This window comes from Pantherophis guttatus, chromosome 3 (assembly GCF_059756535.1).
Source record: "Pantherophis guttatus breed Tessera chromosome 3, ASM5975653v1, whole genome shotgun sequence".
In the NCBI taxonomy this organism is placed as follows: domain Eukaryota; kingdom Metazoa; phylum Chordata; class Lepidosauria; order Squamata; family Colubridae; genus Pantherophis; species Pantherophis guttatus.
The window spans coordinates 134015115-134036237 of record NC_142065.1 but is presented as its reverse complement, the minus strand read 5'-3'; the positions used below and the strand labels follow the sequence as shown (position 1 = coordinate 134036237).

Genomic DNA, 21123 nt, shown 5'->3' with positions numbered 1-21123 from the left:
TTGGATCAAATAAAATATTAGCCTTGGTGGCGCAGCGGACTAAATTGCTGTTAAAGTAGCACTTAACTGCCAGCTGCCTGCTCACCAGGCTCAAGGTTGACTCAGTCTTCCATCCTTCCGAGGTAGGTAAAATGACGACCCGGCTTATGGGGGCAATAAGCTGACTTTGTATAAAATAGAACACCGCTGGGGGGGGAGGGGCAAAAAGTCCTACTAAGCAGGTATATACAAAAGTATGAAGGCTATTGCTTAATGCATTGTAAGCCGCCCTGAGTCTACAGAGAAGGGCGGCATATAAATCGAACTAATAAATAATAAATAAAAAGAAATATATATGCTTCATATCTGCATCTATGCAAATGTTCATATTCTGAGAAAGAAAATTATTGCCTTTAAAAAATAAATGTAAATGTTGACATGTGCTGTGAACGGAAGGAAATAAGACATGGGTTGGTAAAGCAGAGGAGTGGAAAACTGAAGAAATGAATTAACTGAAGCAGGATAAAGTGTGAATGGATCAAGCAGTATGTGAATATATGTAAGTAAAAAAAAAAGAAAAAAAATCATAGCCATTGTTCATTTAGAGGAGAGATTGACACCAAATGTATGTAGCCCAGGTGGTAACAAGATATGGTTGCAGTGACAACAGATATAAGAAATTTACTTCTATGTTCCCCTCCCCATGATTTTGTCATCCATCCAAAAAGGTTTGAAGCAATTAATAGCAAGGACCACCAGTACCGAGTATGGTCCTTTTAATCCCTAAAATTATATTCTTTCTTCTTTTAACCTGCTTTCTCTCTCACCAAAGCTATATAAAAATATAAAAAGAATTTTGTTGGTGAATGGTATGATGTTCTGCTCATTGCTAAATACCCAAACTAAATACCCAAATGAAATCTTAAAAACTGATTTCTGTGGAGGATTTTGATTTTATATGGAAAGTTAGAGATATACTTCCAACCACAGGGGACTTAACACTACCAAATGGCTTCACTGTGCATATGGTTTAGGCTTTGCTCCAAGTAAAGTACAGTCCTGTTATACAAAGAAGGAGAGTGATCCTTGGCCCTACTCCAGGTAGATCACAACAGGTATGGAGTTGATGGAATACTCCTGAGTCTGTATGGAAAAAAAAAATACACACACACACTTGCCTGATTCTTTCTTAAGGGTAGAATACAAAAACTTGAATTGCATCCCTGCCAGCTATGTAAGAGTGGTAGATTAAAAGAAGTAGCCATAACAAATAATTTTTTTCTTCTGAGTCTGTGAAAAAAAACCCAGTGAATAGTAGAGATTGTGGATTGATGGGCGACTGGAGCCAAGAAAACAATACAATAAAAAAGCAACTTGGAAGTATATGTTCAGTTTACTTCTGTGTTTTGTATTTGTATTCTTTCTTTTCTTTCTTTCTTTCTTTCTTTTTCTTTCTTTCTTTCTTTCTTTTTTCTTTCTTTTTTCTTTCTTTCTCTCTCCTTCCTTCTTCCCTCCCTCCCTCCCTCCCTTTCCTTTTTTTCCCCCTTTCTCTACATGGATTTGAACTGCTGAAAATGCTTGATTTTTTAGGAAGTTTGTGTAGTTAACCTCATGCCAGAGATTATCTTGTGTTATTTTTCTTTTTTATATTTTTACCTACTTTCTCAAAGAGTTCTTCCCATGGTGAATGCTTCAACAATCCTTAATGTGTGCTTTCTTGACCTTTATCTCTTTATCACTGGACTTTTTTTTATTATTAAAATACAAAATGAAGCTTCAGGGAGCATTTTAGGATACAGGGTACAATAATCAGTTTTCATAGCATGAGCTAGATTTTATGTGGTTGGGTGAAAAGCCTATAATGTGCTAAAATTCTGCCTCAATTTGATCAGCTATCCTATTTATCTAATGTTTGCTATTTCTCACAGGAACAGATTTTTTTTTTTTTGAAAGAGGAACTTGATAGGCCAATAACATTTATGCTACCTGCTGACGTGTAAACAAATTGTGTATCCATTTCTAACAAAGAGAAATAAAATCTTCAATATATTTTTTCCTACCTCATTTGTATATAAAAAAGAACAATTCCTTTAACCCTATCCAAATCCTCACACCAAAAAATGTAATAATTAATCTCCATGGCAACAGTTTAGTAGTTTAGTATTTTAATAGTTGTTTAAAAGCAACAACCATTATCATTCTAGGAATGTGAAGTTTAGAGTTTTTCTTTATGTTCCAAGATAGCCAAGGGGAGGGAGTGTATGTGTGTGTTTGTGTGGAAGTGTGTTTAAACTTTCATCAATGCCTTACAAGCTTTCCAGCTTCCTGCACTTTGTCAAAACCCAGGGGAGTCTGTTATGAGACAAAACTTCTCATATGGGAAGCTTTGCTTGTTTCAGATCACAGAACTCAAGCACGGAGAGGGGAGACTGCAGGCCACCAAATACTCCTTAATGGAGGAAAAAACCAGAAATACTCACTTCAGAAAGATTGTATAGGTTTTCAAGCAAATTTACTAAACTGAGTTTCCAAATGGAATTCCTAAAGAAATTTGGAAATTAGACTAAATAAATAAATGAGAAATGAGAACAGAATAATTTTCTGAATCTAGAAGACATGTTTTGCCATAACACTAAAACACTGAGGCTGGTTTCCTCCCTACCCCCATTATTAGTGAAATAACACAGACTTGGTCTGTTATTACTAACAAAATTAGTGCTAATTTTGTTTAGTGGTGTTTTTTGTGGGTTGATGTTGGTGAATCTGATTGTCAGTTACTAGTTCAATACTTGAACCAAATTCAGGAAATTAGTTAATCTGGGAATCAGGTTAAGTATGTTGTATAGATATAACCACTGTAATGACTTCAGGGCATATTATAAATTGAATTAGATGCTACAAACCAGAAAGGGGAATTCAATATAGACCTGATAGCTCTTTGTAACACTCAATTCTTATCTTAGCATTTACAATTTGCCAAAATTCTTGGGTTGTGTGTGCTTGTGTGTGTAGATATTGAGATATTGAAAGGCACACACTCTCCTAGAGAGACGTTTCTTGAAGAGGGGCTCCAGCATGAGTCCAAAAACTTGGAAGACAAAATCTCTGGTCCCAGTGACTGACCCAGATTAGATCCTGGAACATTAACCTGGGACAAGTATATTCACCTTCATTCGTGAGAGTATTGAGATAGTTTCCCTAAATATAAATTTGCATTCGTTGTAATGCTAATGTCTGATATGATAAGGACTGCTACTTTTTTTTCCTTATGGGAATTCTTTATCAGACGTGTGTGAGTGTGTGTGTGTGTGTGTGTGTGTGTGTGTGTGTGTGTGTGTGTGTGTGCTTCTAACTTCTTCCACATTCACTTCCCTGGGGAGTATATTCCATTATTTTGAAGCCTGCAGAGATGAACCTTCATATGGTACTTAACTAAGGTGACCAGATTTTAACATTGGTAAAGAGGGACATTGTGGGCGTGATTTATTTTGTGGGCGTGGCTAGCTGGTCGTGTGACTGGGTGGGTGTGGCTAGCTGGTCACGTGACCGGGTGGGCGTGGCTAGCTGGTCATGTGACCGGGTGGCCATGGCTATGTGTATAGGGTAAGGTGAACAGATTTTAACATTGGTAAGAAGGACACCATTGTGGGTGTGACTTATTGTGTGGGCGTGGCTTGGAGGCCATGTGACTGGGTGGGCGTGGCTATGTGTATAGGGACTACTCAGAGGGCTGAAAAGTCATTTCTGACAGGTCCTCACACTTTTGACTGGTCCTCACACTTATGACCATCCTCACATTTATGCCCGTGCAGTATTCTTAACAACCATGTCACTCATTTCACAACTGCTTCTCTTCACCATGGTGACAAGATAGGGCAAAAATGTAAAATGTGAGGACAGTCGTAAGTTCGAGGACTGGTCAAAAGTGTGAGGACCAGTCAAAAATAACTTTTTCAGCCCTCTGAGTAGTCCATATGCACAAAAGGACTAACCAGAGGGCTGAAAAAAGTCATTTCTGACAGGTCCTCACACTTTTGACTGGTCCTCACACTTATGACCATCCTCACATTTATGCCCGTGCAGCATTCTTAACAACCATGTCACTCATTTCACAACTGCTTCTCTTCACCATGATGACAAGATAGGGCAAAAATGTAAAATGTGAGGATAGTCATAAGTTCGAGGACTGGTCAAAAGTGTGAGGACCAGTCAAAAATAACTTTTTCAGCCCTCTGAGTAGTCCATATGCATTAAAGGATACAGCAATAGAGAGGGATGAAGGAATGGAAATTAGAGTAGGAGTGAGGGTAAGAGAGGGAGGAAGAGAGGAGGAGAAGGAGAAAGGAAGAGGAAGTAGGGAGGAGAAAAAGAGGCTGGGGGGAAGAGAAAGTAAGAAGGAAAGAAAAGAAAGTGGTGGTAGGTTTGAGGAGAAAGATTGCTGTACAATAAAAAAGATGAAAGGGAAGAAAGCCAACCCCAAACAAATATAAAGATATTAAGATTAAGAATGAATTGTTAAACTTTAAAGAATAAAAGAGAACAAATATGAATAAATAGCAATAATTAGAAACACACATGCAAACATACAATGTATTTTCTTTGAACAGAATATTTGGCTGGTTCACAAATTTAAACAGCGTTTAGTCACTTCAATTAAATTTACAATTTCTATATTTCCTTTTTGCCATATTTATTCCTCATCTATTTTTTTAAAAAAACAATATTACCCTTCATCCTCATCTCTAATCTTAATCAAATTCAATTTTTCCCTTCTATTCTATATTATACCCCTTCCCATTGTCATCTATTTTTATATCCATCCTCACATTGGTTAATTATGTAATTATGTAATACAGTTGTTTAATACAAATTCAACATTTTAATATAAATCAATTAGTTATATAACTATCTTTTTTGTATATTAATCAATATGAACATGAATATTCCAATTATTTCCATGCAATCCAATTTCTTACAAATCAATTAATTATATTTACCAATAATAATAAACCAAATAATTTCCCCTATATATTCCTCCAAACCACAACTTAACCATTTCTGCTTTCAACACAATATACAATTATTAATAGTATCTCAATTATTACAATTCCCTAGTTAAATAGAGCTTTTTTTCTTTTGTGTTTTAAAATCTTGAACTCTCCTCTTTTGCCCAAAATTTCCCATTGTTTGCAGTTTTGTACCTACCTTTTTTGGTGAGGAAAAAGAAAAAGAAAAAGAAAGAAATCTCTCTCTGCCTCATTTTGTCACGTTGCAGCTTTACTTTCACTTTCGCCTTTGTTTTCAGCATAGCTAGGGGGAAAAAAATCTGCTCCAGGAACTTTTTGCAGCTTTTTGCAGCTAATTAACCTAGCAGAAGCTGTAAGGGGCTGTTTTTTCTATTTTTGCAGGCATGGGTCTACTCATTTTTTTTTAACACTGATCAGCTGTAGGTCGGCCCTTTGAAGCCCCGCGGCAAAAGTTTAAACAGTTTTTTTTCCCTCTAACCATCAGCGGGGATTCAGGAGGCAGCCAGGACTCAGGAGGCAGAATGAAAAATCGGGACTTTTTTAAAACGCCGCGGGATGCGGGATAAATTGCTCAAAAGCGGGACTGTCCCGCCAAAAGCGGGACGTCTGGTCACCTTATACTTAACACCCAAGCTTCTGGAAGTGGAGTATTTTCAGAAGGGTGTCTCAAGACTTGTAAATCTGCCCAGTTAATGTGAGAAGCTGTCCCACATATAAATCAGTCCTCAAACTCTAAAGAATAGCTTTAGCACCTTAAATTGTGCCAGTATACAACTGATGGCCCATGGAGATTGTTCAGCCCTGAAATTATATACCTAGCACCTGTCAGAAACCTGTAATTTCACAACACTTTTCTTTTTTTTTTTAATTTGATTTATATGCCGCCCTTCTCCAGAGACTCAGGGTGGTTTACAATGTGCTCAGCAATAGCCTTCATCCTTTTGTATATTTATACAAAGTCAGCTTATTGCCCTCACAACTGGGTCCTCAATTTACCTACCTTAGAAAGGATGGAAGGCTGAGTCAACCTTGAGCCTTGGCGAGATTCGAACCTGCAGTAATTGCAGGCAGCTGGTCTTAATAATCAGCTTAATAACAGGGTGCCTTAGACCACTGTACTACCAAGGCTCTTGGTAGTTTCAAGAGTAGACCCACATAGTGCACTGCAGTAGTTAAGACAAGTTGTAATCAAGTCATGAATATTTGTTTCTAAGTCTGACTGGCTCAGTTAGTGCAGTAACCACAGTTGTACAACATGTCTTTTGCCACCTATCAATCCAGCCATAGCTGGAATATAAAGAGCATTCCCAAACTGTGGGGCTTCTCTTTCCAAGGGGATACAATTACAGTATATCCTGAACACGCTTCACCTCAGTCTCAGAGTTCAGCTTTTTTCTTTTCAACAGCACTTCCATCTTGTGTTGGATTTAATTTCAGCTTCTTCTTCCTCATCCAGCCAAATGTCAAGGTTATGCAATGTACAAAGAAGACAATTACGTCTTTGAAATCAAAAAGTACAAAACAATAGAAAGGAGTGGTCATTGGCATATTGAAAGCATCCTATTGTAAGAGACGAGAGATACCTATAGAACATAAGTCAAACAATTCCCCAGCACACTTTCCTATGCTAGGAAAGCCTAGAACCACTTATACAATCATTTTATACTACTTTTTGAAGTACAATACCCAGTATGCCATTCTAAAGCCAAATTCACATTGCACATCCAGGCATAAGTTGCACAATGCTTTTCTCAAATACATATGGGTAAATTTGTCCATTATATATTTTCTTGCCTTTTCTTTTCTCCCCTTCTGCTTCTCTCAAACAGGGCAGGCATTCCCAGTGTTTTTCTAACTCATCATCTTTTCATATGACGTGCCAAGTTTGCTGCTTGCCAATTATTGCCTCAAAGGAATAGTCTGCCTTTATTTGTTCAAGACTTCTTGATTGATTTTTCTTGCAACCAGTCAAATGCTTATCAACTATCTCCAAATACACAATCTGAAGAAGTCAAGCTTTGTTTTCTCACTTTTTTCAGTTCCTTCTCTCACTGTCATATGCTGGACACTGGTTTAAAAACTTTGGTCTGTCTTCTCATTGAAATGTACTTATCCTCCATGATAAATTTGTCAGTGCCTTTCTCCCCAGCATCAATCTTCTCATTACACAAGCATATTTCCTCTTTCTCTCTTTCTCCCCCTCCCCCCCTCTCTCACACACATCCATCTTTTGTTCCTCTTCACAGTTAACATGAGGAACAATTCTTCTGATCTTGAATTGGTAGGAAAGTATGTTGGTATAAATTGTGCTGCCCTCTGTGGCTGTGCTTGCCCTTTCTCATGTTTTTGAGGGCAGTGTCAAGGTAAAAAAATGATAGATTCCCTAGATTCCTTTGACCTCCCACCCATCATCGCCTAATGGTAGGAAAAACATTAATCAGCACCACCATCATCACTGAGTTGCCCTGGATTGTCCATATGGTAACATTTGTTTTGGGAGAAGAAAGAATTGATCTCTTGCATGTTGGAAGGCAACTGGGCACCAGGATGAGATGAGACAGAGTTGACATCAGAAAAGAAGTCAAACAAAAATAGTTATTAAGATTTTTTTTTTCTGCTTCAGCTTGTAGGACTTGAAGACATTTTTATATTTTTGTGAACCCACCTTCATGTCTTTGCCACCAACTGTAAGTTCACTATGTGTGCAGATATTGCCAGTGTGCTATAGTGATTAAAGTGTTGGACTGGAACTTGGGATATCCAGACTCAAATCAACGAATAACTATAGAAGGCCAGTAGATGGAATTTGGTCAGTCTTTCCCTCTCAGTTCTCACAACAGTTTCTATTTCATTAAAAAGATTTCGCAGAAGGTTAATCAGTGTTCTGATACACTCATTATAATAATGTGCTATTTTTATAAATATAATTTTTTCCTCTGTAATATATTTTATATCAAATATGAAATACCTATGCAATGTGTTGCTTTAAATGTCTTTCTTGCATATAACTGTCCAAAAGTGCCTCACCCTATTCAGAGAAATGTAAATGCTGGTGGTTACCAACTATGTTATTCATATCTGATCATAATGGGAAATTGCAAAGATGAATTTCTCAATTATATTAAGAAAAAAGCCACATTGACTGAAATTCTATCACCAGTAGCATCATGTATTTTTATAAGCATATACTTGATAATTGCCCAACCCACTGTTCTGTATATATCCCTTTAAAAGATGGTACTTTATTCATTCTTTTTTCTATCATTCACAGCTTGCCCATGTTACATGTAGAATCTTTAAAATGTAGATTTAAGACTAATTAGAAATCATAAATCAATTAAAACAAATGACTAGATTTCTGAGTTTTGTTACATTAATTATAGTACGACTAACCTGATTTAGATCACTGTTCCCCCTCACACTAGGTTAAAAACATGCAAATATTCTCTTGTGTTAGACATAGAATCAGGAAATGGAGCAACATGTATAAATACTAAAAATAGACATTTTATTAGTTTATATGAAATCTAATTATTAGTTGATGTGACGTGTATACAATTTTCCTCTTAAGTGAGAAAAATCTTGAATTAGTAAAAGTACCCAGAAAATAAAATGTTTACCTTCAAAATATCATGCTATGATGTATTTAGAGATGTCTATCAGTTTTTTCCTTTTTCCTGTGTGTTCTTTCTCATTCATGTGTCATTAAATCTACTGTATAATTTTACTCGAAGTTTTTTTTTCAGTATTTTAGATTCTTTATAATTAATTCTAAAATCTTATTTTCAAACTTATCTCGACCATTAGTTTGAAATTTTCTTAAACCAATGTTTTAGTCTTTCACTGTTTCTTCCAAAACAACAAAATAACAAAGCATTAAACTTTAACATTTCTTTCACTAAGGATTGAAACTCAACCAGTGCTGCGAAACCTGTTGATCTAAAGGTTCCTAATAGCTGTAAAGCCATTAACAAGCTATTTCCAATAGTGATTAGAAAAGGAAGTACACTCACGTGTACCCATGTTTTCCCGAAAATAAGACCCTGTCTTATTTTTTTTGAATCTTGAAATAAGCGCTTGGCCTTATTTTAGGGGAGGTCTTATTATTTTGGGGCAAATGGGAGCAAGATGGGGCTCCTCTTGCCATCTTACCTGATTTCCAGCTCTGCATTTAAATATTTTCGGGGAGGGCTTATTTTTGGAAGGAGGCTTATTTCAGCACATGTGCTCAAAAGCCTGATTGGGCTTATTATCAGGGGATGTCTTATTTTCAGGAAAACAGGGTACTAGTGTCCTTTTAAACTGTGGTTTGAACAAGGTGGCTGTTCCATTATCCCCCAGAGCTCTAAACTCTCCAGAGACTGCTGTCTCAAAGAAAGAACTTCCCCATAAGAGGCCATATTTGCATTGTAACTTCTTGAGCACCACTTCCGTTGAGAATGAAATGCACTGTATGAAAAGATACCACAACTGTACTAGAAAATGTTTGTGTTTCATTGTTATGAACTACATGAAAGGGTAATATACCTTTGGCCAATACATTCTACTTTTAGAAGCTAAGTGAACAGAGTAATAAATTAATGCCAGTGTCAAGCTCCATTAGTCATTAAGGTTAATTATCTGATTAATCAAATACACACTTTATTTTGACTCTACTTTCTTTACATAAAATAGCAAAATACATCAGCATCTAGGTTAATTAATTAAACAAGTTTTCTATGCCAATCTATGTAGTAGGTTACTGAATTCATATGCTATGTTTGCTAAATAGGGAAAGCATTGCATCAGACTACTGTAGGAACTATGCAGATAACTAAAAATCAATTTATAAATCTTTCCAGAAGTTTCCAGTACTTATATAGATAGAAAAAAGAAAAAAAGATAGATACATTCATTATTCATTGACTACAAAATAACACGGCTTTGCTTACTTCATATCAAACTTTGTTTTATTTGACATACTAGAGACAGTGTCAACTATTCTTATTTTTCTCCATGGGGAAGAAAACAATCAACAGTGATGTGCAAGGCAGAATATTTTCTGACATTGTCAACTATATTCTCCACACTAGCGTAGATTATTCTTCTGTGGCAGGGAAGTTTGGTAACTACTGTCGTTTGACAAAGCTTTTCAATTTATCCATGCCATGACAACTATAAAGAATTCATAAGTTGGTATAAATTGTCCCTTTCCCCCTTAAAATATACAGAACAGCATACAAATAACAACAACAAAGAAACATTGGCTTTGAAATTCTTTTAAGGACCGGGCAACATAAGCAAGGAGCAGGGGAAGTAACAACGTGTGTGTGTGTGTGTGTGTGTGTGTGTGTGTGTGTGTGTGTGTGTGTGTGTTATATGTATATGTATATGTATATGTATATGTATATATATATATATATATATATATATATATATATATATATATATATATATGTTATACAGTATACATACATACATACATACATACATACATACATACATACATATCCAGAAATAAAGATGAAAAAGCTATTTTGTGCCATGACTTTGTAGTATGTTTCCTTATTTTGGCATGAAAAAGTTGTTGAAACTCATAAACAACTGTGACAGAGGTCCTTGGCAGTTTTAATTATACAAGACACTAATTGATATGATTTCTGACCAGAACTGCTCTTGTGGAATCTCTGAGCTGACACAAGATTTTACTTTAATACAAGATATGTCACACATACAGAGCAAATAGTTTTAAGATAATATTATTCAGTTTTTCTAACAAAGATTACATCTCCTTATTGACTTTAATGCAGCACCATGGTAAATAAAATGGCAAGCCACAATCATTTTTAAGTCAGTTCAATGTGCTTAATAAACATTTATGTGGAATTTTATCACACCAAACGTCTATTAGTTTATATCACTGGGCGGCTCTATAGTGTGTGACAATTAAATGAGAAATGTAAAATTTGTATTTGTTATTACTGTGTTTTTATTTGCTATTGCAAACCAAAACAAAGCAAAAAACCGAACAGAGAATTTACCATTTTCATTTCAGATTACACATTTCTTGATAGAAGATATTGTTCAATGAACAGTACTCAAAGCACATGAAAAATCTATTCTGGGAATAGCGTCATGCATTTTTCAATCCCTTTATGCTGTTTTCCCAGTGTATTGACTTTCTGAAATAAGTTAACAGCACACACTTTGTCAGTGGCACAAACATTTGAGATTATAGCACAAGTGTGTAATGATATTCTAAGAAAAGCTTAAGTACTTGCTTGGTTTTTTTTACTCCCCATAGACATCCTGCTGGTTTTCCTCACCTCTGTCTTCAACTGTTTCCCAAACTGTCAATTGTGTATAATTGTAGAGCATTGTTATTCTTTCATTACTTGACTACTATGTAAGCAAAACCAATCTCAAAATCCTCACAATGCCAAAGCTGTTATTTTAATTTTTTCTCCAAATTATCTAAAACATTCAATTCATCTTACTCTAGCCCATTGATTAAGTGTTATTAAGTTGCTGATCTCATAGATCAGTGATGACTAACCTTTTTGCTGTTGCATGCCAAAAGCAGGGGTCACGTGGAGGGGGGGGTCCTGTGCACGTGTACCCACACCCATAAATCAATGCACTTCACCCCCCCCCATGCCTGCGCGCGCGACCTCCCTGCGCTCCCACCGCTTTTGGCATGTGATGGCACGGTGGGCCCGGTAGGCCCGTTTTTCACTCTCCCCAGGCTCCAGAGGTTTTCTAGGAGCCAGGGGAGGGTGAAAACTGCCTTCCCCACCCCCTGGAGACCCTCTGGAGGCTGGAAACAGCCCATTTCCTGACTTCTGGTGGGCCCGGAAGGCCCAAAAATCAGCTGGCCGACATACTCATGCGTGCTGGAGCTGAGCTAGGATAATGCTTGCGTGCCCACAGATATGGCTCCGTGTGCCATCTGTGGCACACATGTCATAGGTTCGCCAACATGGGCATAGATAGTCCATGATCTCCTGGCTCTTCAGGTCTTCCCACAAAGCACCTATCACTGCTGTAATCATCTTCTTTGCTGCTAGTGACAGAAGTGGAATTCAGCAGGTTCTGATGAGTTCTGGAGAACTAGTAGTGGAAATTTTGAGTAGTTCAGAGAGCTGGTAAATACCACCTCTGACTGGCCCCGCCCCCATCTATTCTCTGCCTCCTGAGTCCCAGCAGATTGGGAGGAAATGGGGATTTTGCAGTAACCTTTCCCTGGTTTGGGGAGGGAATGGAGATTTTACAGTATTCTTCCCCTGTCATGCCCACAAAGCCACCCCCCCAAGCCATGCCATGCCCACCAAGCCATGCCCACAGAACCAGTTGTGCAAAATTTTGAATCCTACCACTGGCTAGTGGTCTTGTTTTCCTTTCTTCCACTTTTACTAGCATTATAGGCTCCTTGAGAGAGAGAGCCAACCTAAAGCTAAGGAGACATTTCCTGATAGTGGGAATAATTAATCAGAGGAATGGATTGTCTCCAGAAGTTTTGGGTGCTCCATCACTGGAGGTTTTTAAGGGTAGATTGGATAGCCATTTATTAGGAATGATATACGGTCTTCTGTTTGAGCAGGGGATTGGATTAGAAGACCTCCCAGGTCCCTTCCAATTCTGTTATACTGTCTTAGTCTAATGTCTTAGTCTAATGTCTTCAAAACATGATAATCTGAACTAGATCATTTATGCTTTCAGTGAGAAATCTGAATGGATTTGTTTTATAATATATTTGTTTGTCTTCTTGACTATCTTTGGTATTCTCAGGACCCTTCTCAAAAGCCAAAATTCAAAACTATCAATACTTTTTTAAAAGAATCTGCTTTTTAAAATCCAACTTTCTTCTTCATGGAATATAACAGGGAAAAAAGTGCCTGCACATTTCTCATGTTTGTACATTCTAACATCTGAATAACTTTTTCCAAGGCCTTTATTGTTACTCAGTCAAGTGCTAGTCTCTGGTATATTTCTTAATTGCTGGTTCCTTTACTATTGAGTTGATCTTAAAAGGCAAAAGCTATCTGTCACCTCTATATCTTCATTTGTCAGTTCTAAGGTTGGCTTGCTGTATATGTTGTCACTAGTTTGGTCTTATTTACATTTAATTTTACTGTAGTTCCATTTTTTCTCTATGTTACTTGACTTTCATTACTAGAGCTTCCATTCATTTGCATTTTCAGCTATCAGAGTAATGCCATCAGCATAGCACAGGTTATTTATGTTTTCTCATCCACTTTTAAGACTACACTTATCTTATTCTAATACTGCTTCCCTCAATATATTTCCAGATGCAGGTTGAATAAATAAAGAGTATACAGTCTGTCTTGCATACTGATATTTTTCATTGATAATACTCATTAATCAGTGGGAAACTTTTTTTTTTTAATTTAAGGGTATGTTTATATGCATGTGTGTACAGGAGTGGATTCTACTTACCTTTACTACTGGTTCACAATGGGAGTTTCTGCACATGTGCAGATCATCAATTATGACATCCAGGTTGGTGGGCGGAACCTCCCACCGCTTTTACTACCGGTTCTAAAAAACCGGACAGAATCAGGAGCAACCCACCACTGCTTCTGTACCTTTATATAACAACATTCCCTTTTCTCAAATTATACCAGTGAAATTATACCAAATTACGTGTTCAGTTTGTGGATACAACTGAGAATCTTAAGTAAGATTTGAAAAAATAAATTCTGTATGTCAAAAAGAATAGGATATAATGGGACTAAGCAGCATTAATATACAAGTGAGAATCCACCTGAGGATGATCAACAGCAAATATTTTGAAGGATATGGAATGGCACTGAACTGTGACACTTAATTAGGTATTTTATTCTGAGAATCTTTGTTTTGGATCTTTATTTCCTTTTTTCTTACCCTGACAAGTACATAATAGCCAGAAGCTATGCTGGCTAAGAATACTTGAAGTTCTACAGTAGCCCCAAGATATTGGGAAGATATCAGGTTAAGGAGAGCTGTTCTAAACTTAAAACTCTGGAAGTATTGTATTTTGTTTGAAAATTATTTTTTTCATATTTATTTCTGAGTAGACCGGATAAAGTACTAACATAATAAAATAGAAATAATCAAAAATGAAGGAAAGAAATAAAATATTATTGTTCTAGTATATAAAATTCTTTAAGAGGCAAACAGAATTCTTATATTTCTTTGTTTTATTGTTGTTAATTCCTTGAGGTGGGGTAAAGGAACTGTGCACAGTACCTTAGATAATTACAGACATTACGTGTTCAGGTAGAGATAGTTGTTCTTATCCACAGAATTTCATTAGTCCAAGTTATTTTTGGAAAAAGAATAAGACCTAAATTTGAAGCCTGAGGTGAAATACATGCTTTGCTGCATGTTAAAGAGACAATAGATTTTTGACACATGTAAACAAATAGTATTTGAATTGGAATAAAATGTTGGAGATAATAAAAGTTCAAAAGCAAACCTTTGAGAAAACCATAGCAGAGTTTTTTATGGGTTTTTTTTTATTCTTTGATTTTGTTTTGTTGATTTTTATTTGAATTTGAATTTTCCTAAATCCAGGTATTTGATTCATTTCACAAACCCAAATCTCATGTTTTTAAATTTTGGTTTCTGAGTTTTCAGATGGTTTTCCAATTAAATAAAAGCACAGAAAAATACCTATATGATGGTTAAATTATTTTATAAAAATAGTCAAAACTTTTCATAAAGTATTGAAACCAGGAAAAATGTTTCCAAAATTGCATACATATACTTCTGTAAATCTTTTTTTTTTACTCTTCAAAGTGATGTGAGAATGGGGTGAATTTAAAGATTACATAATTGAAATTAACATACTCTATTCATCCATCATTATAAGGTTCAAGTGAATATGGCATAAATACCTTTTAAAATGTATGCTTCTTATTTCTTTCATATTTCATTTCCTATATTTCTTGTATTCTCTACATTTTTACATTTTTTAAAATTCTTCTTTGAATGTTTTGTCACCCCCATTTAACAGCTTATGTACAAAGATATTTTTTTTAAATGGAACAACTGGCATCCCTTGTACTGTATGAAATCAATTAAAAATATATAGTACAACAAATGTGGTATAGTGATCAGAGTGTTTGAGTTCAGAGTTCAAATTTCCTCATTCAAGAAGCTCATGCAGTAATCTAAATTCTTACGGTTTACACTGTTGACACTCAGAACGGAGGTGACATTTGCACACTTGAGCCATTCAGTGAAAAATGTAAAATTTAATGCATATTCAACTGCCAATCTTTAAATCCGGAGCAATCAAGTAATGTAGAATCTGCTACTATTTTGCAGCTGAGTAAAGAGTGCTTTGTGTTGTGCATCAGTGTGTGTGTGGGTATGTGTGTGTGTGAATATATTTCCCCTCCTACCTTCTGTTACTGCTGTCTGCATATTATTCATCACGTAATATGCAGAGTTATTTTTCTTTTTAGTTCCATTTGGCTTTTGAATATTGCAGCAGTTTTGCATACTGACTAAGTGATGCAGACCAGTTAGGATTGTATATTATTATGGTTTGATAAAATACGAACATGGTAAGTGCAATGGGCTACAAAACCAGGATATTGTCATGAAACACTTTTGGAACAAGGGCAGTGATTTAAATCTTCTTGACCTCTGCTTTTGCTATCCCTTCCATAGAACATGTGTTTGTCTGGTAGTCTTCCAATATTTCAGTATGGCATTTCCAAGCATTGCTACATTAGTCCTTTGAAATGAAAATGCCAGGTTTTGTTACTTGAATATGTGAAAATCCATACACATATGTGACTCCTTGCATATATGTATGCATGCATACATGCACACAGAGACACACAGTTTCTATTCCAGGACTTTACTTTTGGAGGAAGATGCAAAAAGCAATACCATTCTATTTAATATAAATTAATACATGAATATGCTAAACACAACCTTAAAATATGGTCAGTGGATCATTTTTATCTATTTATAAATAATAAGATTCAGATGGGCAAATGGCTTTTTAAATAGTTCACGGCCATCCAAACCATTGCCACTTTGCTTGACCTTCAAAATTTTGTCTCCTCAGTGTTGGTAATAGAATTATTGAATCCGTCTTGGTTATTTTCATAGGCCTAGTTCCATACAGATCTTGCTCTAGAAATTTCAAGGAGGGGATAAATACGATGGAAGAAAAAAAAATCAATTTAAGCCGAGAGATAACTTAAACCCTATATTTCATTATATTCCATGTATAAAACGCTTTTAAAGAAAAAGTTTCATTTTAACACACCATGATCATATTTTTAAAACACTTTTGTACATTTTCCAACTTAATATAACGTTAAAAACATTCCTCAAAGCTGTAAATCAGATTTATTCTTTGAATTAATTAAATTATATCCAGGAAACATTGTAGAAAAGAAGATTCTATGCAATGTTATCTTTTCATTAAACCCCACCCCATAACCAAATACATTTTTATATAACAGGATAGGAGGTAGATTTTTTTTCTAATTATAATAAAATTGACACTATATAAAGTATTCTTCTATAAATGATTGTTCTCTACTACATAGAGTGAAACTACTGTAGAATTCATCTATAAGTAGTAACAATAAATACCATAAAGATGAAAAATAAGTAAAGCCTGACTCAGTTCTATGTATAGGGTTTCCAATCATTTATTACTGATCAAATGGTTCAGGCAGTATCTGGTAACACCAATTACCGGTTTGAAAGTAAGAGTCAACTGTATTTAACCTTCCCTTCAAGGCAATTTGATCAAGGTTGCTTTTGCAGGAACCACATTCCATGCAGAAAATTAAAAGCAGTTATATCTTCTTCATTTCATATCAGTAAAACGTGATTTTGAGCCAGCATGCTTTATTTTTAATGCATTGTTTTAAATTACTGTAAAATATCCATCAAATCATTGGTTGAAAAGGCAGTGTATAGCTTTAAAAAATCAAATATGAAATGTTTATGTTGAAGCCTGCTTCTAACTACGCTTCATAACAAGGCTTATCCGTGGCTTAAGTGCTTCCAAATGGTTAATGCCTAGCACTACCAATCAAAAGCCATTCTGAACCTTCTTCATCTTCTCTTGATTAGATTTTCTACTATTTTTTCACAATGAAGAGGCTGCTAGGAAGCTGCACGTTATATGTAAAGGGATGTTATTGGAGCATTGCTACAGCTTTTAATAGTTAGGGGTCACTCTGAATAGGGCCCTATCATATAAGCAGTACTGTACCAATACTAAACTGAAGGTCAGTGGAAGAAATAATTTCCTCAGGAAATTAATGAGCTCTACCTAGGGTGCCAAACCAAGGGTCCTTAAGACAACAGCTTTAGCTCTTTGCTACTTGGCAGGCAGATACGCCTGCTGTCTGCTGTAAATCAGCACATGCTGAGAAAGTAGATGTTGCTCTGAATGAAGCTAGCAGAATTATTACTGGATGCCTTAAACCTATGCCTCTAAATAAGATCTACCAGCTAGCTGGCATTGCTCCGCTTGCTCTTTGCAAAGAAGCAGGAGCATACAGAGAGAGAGGCTCAAATCCACAATATCTAGGCAACACCCTCTTTATGGTCTACAACCAGCTCATCAGAGATTTAAATCCGGGAAAAGCTTCTTTAGGTTGATGGAAGATTTTGAAGAATTTGAAAGCAGAGCGGACGCATGGAAAGCTACAAACAACCAACACTGGATGGAACCAATGGAGGCGCTGGCAACTGGGTCTGGAGAAAGCTGGGAAGTATGCAAAATCATTGAATAGACCGTGTATGGGTACAAAGAAGATCCAGAGGCACTCTGAACAAATGGGACTATCTGGTGGCTTCTGACCTTTGCGGTCGTGTGACATGCAGGCAACACCACATATGTATACCCCTTTTGTGTCCTTATCAGTGTACACTTGATCTCATAGCAGTGTGACAGATCACAATTAATGTTGCTAGTTTCTGGGCAAGATTTGTTTAACTTGTATATATTTTTAACTTGTATTTTATATAGAGAGTAGGTTAGGAATAGAAATAGGATTTCAAAAAAAGGAATAGGAATAGGAGTAGAACGGAACGGCACGGAACAGAACAGAACAGAACAGAACAGAATTATGTTTTCACTTGCACACACTAAAATTCTGTGAATGAAATACAGTGATTGCACAAAAACCTGACCTGAAAAAACCCGGAGCTGGAAGCATTCTCTGTTACCTAGCATGTAGCACTTTATCTTCATTGCCACTTACATATAAGAGAAAACAGATGAACAGAAATCCTATGTGATGGATTTGACAGTCTCAATCCATATTTCTACAATCTTTGACAGACACCGAAACCTGGAAATATATTGGGCCATAATCCATGGCTGCTGAAAAGCATTCAAGCTGCTATATCAAAAACTGAAAAAAAGCTCTGAGACTGCATTTACAGTTTAAATGATAAGAAAGGTTGATCAACTGCAAATCTACAGCAGAACATCAGCGTAAAACTCAGAAGCTTCCTGAGAGAACATTGAAGCCACTGCCATTATCAACCAATCATTTTTACCTGTAAAAATTACAACCAAAAGTTGTGCATCAGAGCAGGAAACACAAGAAATGTATGTAAATTAAAAGTCACCATTTTATGATTACCAGAATACTGACATTATGAAAGGAAGCCCAGATTTAAAAACCTTCTTTGGTATAGAATTAAGAGCAGTTTGGAGTGTTAAGAATGCTTATAGATCAATGCAGGAAGTATAGCTGTGCTTATGCATATTAGAAATGTTCTCCTGAATTTCCTGTTCAAGGAAATGTATGAGACTGAAATCAAATAATGGAAATGTTACTAAGTTGAATGTCCTGTACATGCATATACAATGTCATTAACATGAAACTGAGTCCATGTACTTCTTCCTCTTCATGAAATACGAACAAAAGAAATATACTCTTATTTATGTTTCCAAAATGACTGCATTTTGCCTTGCAAAGTTGTCCGAAAGGTGCTTTTTCAGGAGGCAACTGAACTTTCTTGTTTTTTCTTTGAAGACATTTCACTTTTCATCCAAGAAGCTTCTTCAGCTCTGACAGGATAGTGGGGAATGGAAGGATTTATATTCCCACTATCCTGTCAGAGCTGAAGAAGCTTCTTGGATGAGAACAAAATGTCTTCAAAAAAAACAAAAAACAAAAACAAGAAAGTCCAGTTGCCTCCTGAAAAAGCTCCTTTGGGACAACTATGACCTGGATGACTGAGAATCTCTACAGATTCTTGCAAAGTCATGTTAATAAATATTTACATTATAAAGATTTAAATACTAGTAATTGTGATGTTTTACAAACTGTGAGCCTATACACTTGTGATCCAAATACCCATGTCTTTAAAAACAGTGTGTGTGTGTGTGTGTGTGTGTGTGTGTGTGTGTGTGTGTGTATGTATGTATGTTTGATTTAATAATTTAGTTAAAAATTGCTATTTTTCCATCCAGGAATTGTTCTATTAATTATTTTGCCCTTCTCTTTTTCTGCTATTAAGCTTCATTCTGACTTGGACAAGGGAGTGGGAAGTGTTAAGTATACATTATCAGGAGATGGAGCTGGTACAGTATTTACCATTGATGAAACTACAGGGGACATTCATGCCATAAAGAGCCTTGATCGTGAAGAGAAGCCTTTCTACACCCTACGTGCTCAAGCAGTAGATATTGACACAAGGAAGCCATTGGAGCCTGAATCAGAGTTCATCATCAAAGTGCAGGACATTAATGATAATGAACCAAAATTCCTTGATGGGCCTTACATTGCCAGTGTCCCTGAAATGTCACCAGTAGGTAAGTAATATTTTAAAGAATTCTTATCCTCAAACATGAACTTTGAAAGTTCCTTCAATCTCTCTTCGTTTTTTCTTTTCTTTCCTCCCCTCCCCTTTTTTTTAAAAAAAAATATATGATACAAATTAAAAATTTGATGCTTGGGCAATTGTAGTTGCTGTTGACACATGAGGTACCTGCCAAATCAGTTGCTTCTGGGATAAGAAAAACTACTACTGATTTTACCTTGCATAGATACTCTGTTTTTCTGTCCTGTCATTTCCACATAAATGATGAATGAGTTCATTATGGTGGTGATAGCTAGCTTTTTGTGTATAGTTGCATGCAAAAATATAGGCACCCACTTAAATTGTATATTCCCATGAATGAACTTGACTTAACAAATGTGTGTGTTTACACAGAGGTTCAAAATAAGTAGATAGGGAATGTGGGAGGTGCAGAAGTTGGATAATCTTTCAGCCAGTACTTTGTAGTTTCTTCCTTTCTGTAGCCAGCTAATAATCTTTCTACTTTGATTTTTTTCCCTTCAGTTATTCTTGCACAATTCTAACTTCAAACTGTTTGTATGCCTTCCTTCGTTCGCTGCATGTTTGAGATCTCCCTTCAGATCTTTAATAACATTGTATTCTGAGGATTGTGAAGCCTGTTCCAAAACCTTTCTTTCTTTCTTTTTTGCCCTATAAATACTTCATGGTTGATTTGTAATTAGGTCTTGGATTGTTGTCTTGCTGAAATAATCAACTTTTTAACTTCAACTTTTTCACTGACTGTAGAACATTGCCGTCATGCTGACATTTAGTTGAATCTATTTCCCTTTGCATTTGCACAATATTTCTCCTACCGATGGCTGCCACATAATCTTTAAAAAATTACAGCCACCCTTGTACAATACATTTCCTCCTAAAATGTCCCATCTCTTTTTCTCCAAATATAAGTTGTGTGATTGTGGCAGCACAATTCAATTTTCCTTTATCAGTCCAAAAGAACTTTGTTCCAAAAGGTTTCAGGCTTATCATGTTTTCTTTCCACAATTGATGACTTTTCTGATAAAGCCGGATAAACATTCCATTTCTGAAAATTCCCGTGCAATCCAAGGCCCTTTGAACAACTTCTCTGCTGTCAGCTAAACTGTTTATCGAATCATTGATAGTGAATTGGCCATTCTGCTTTGCAGATTTGACTAGTTTTCAGGATATTGTAGCAGTTTTTTCTAGGGTTGTTTGCTAGCTTCAGAAGTCCCATATGACTTCTATTTCTTAGTAATATTCTTCATAACTGAAATTGCTAGCTGAAGATGTTTAGAAAAGTTTTTGTGGCATTTGC

At 36.0% G+C, this 21123-nt stretch overlaps 1 protein-coding gene across 5 annotated transcripts in view; it reads left to right on the top strand.

Annotated features, from left to right (window-relative positions):
- The window catches only part of CDH12 (cadherin 12), a 769924-nt gene that overhangs the window by 654581 nt on the left and 94220 nt on the right, over positions 1-21123 (top strand). For all 5 annotated transcript variants that reach the window (XM_034411922.3, XM_034411918.3, XM_034411919.3 and 2 more), the window contains one exon: positions 19506-19800. In XM_034411922.3, coding sequence (XP_034267813.1) covers positions 19506-19800 — 295 coding nt within the window. The remainder of the gene's footprint in view (positions 1-19505; positions 19801-21123) is intronic.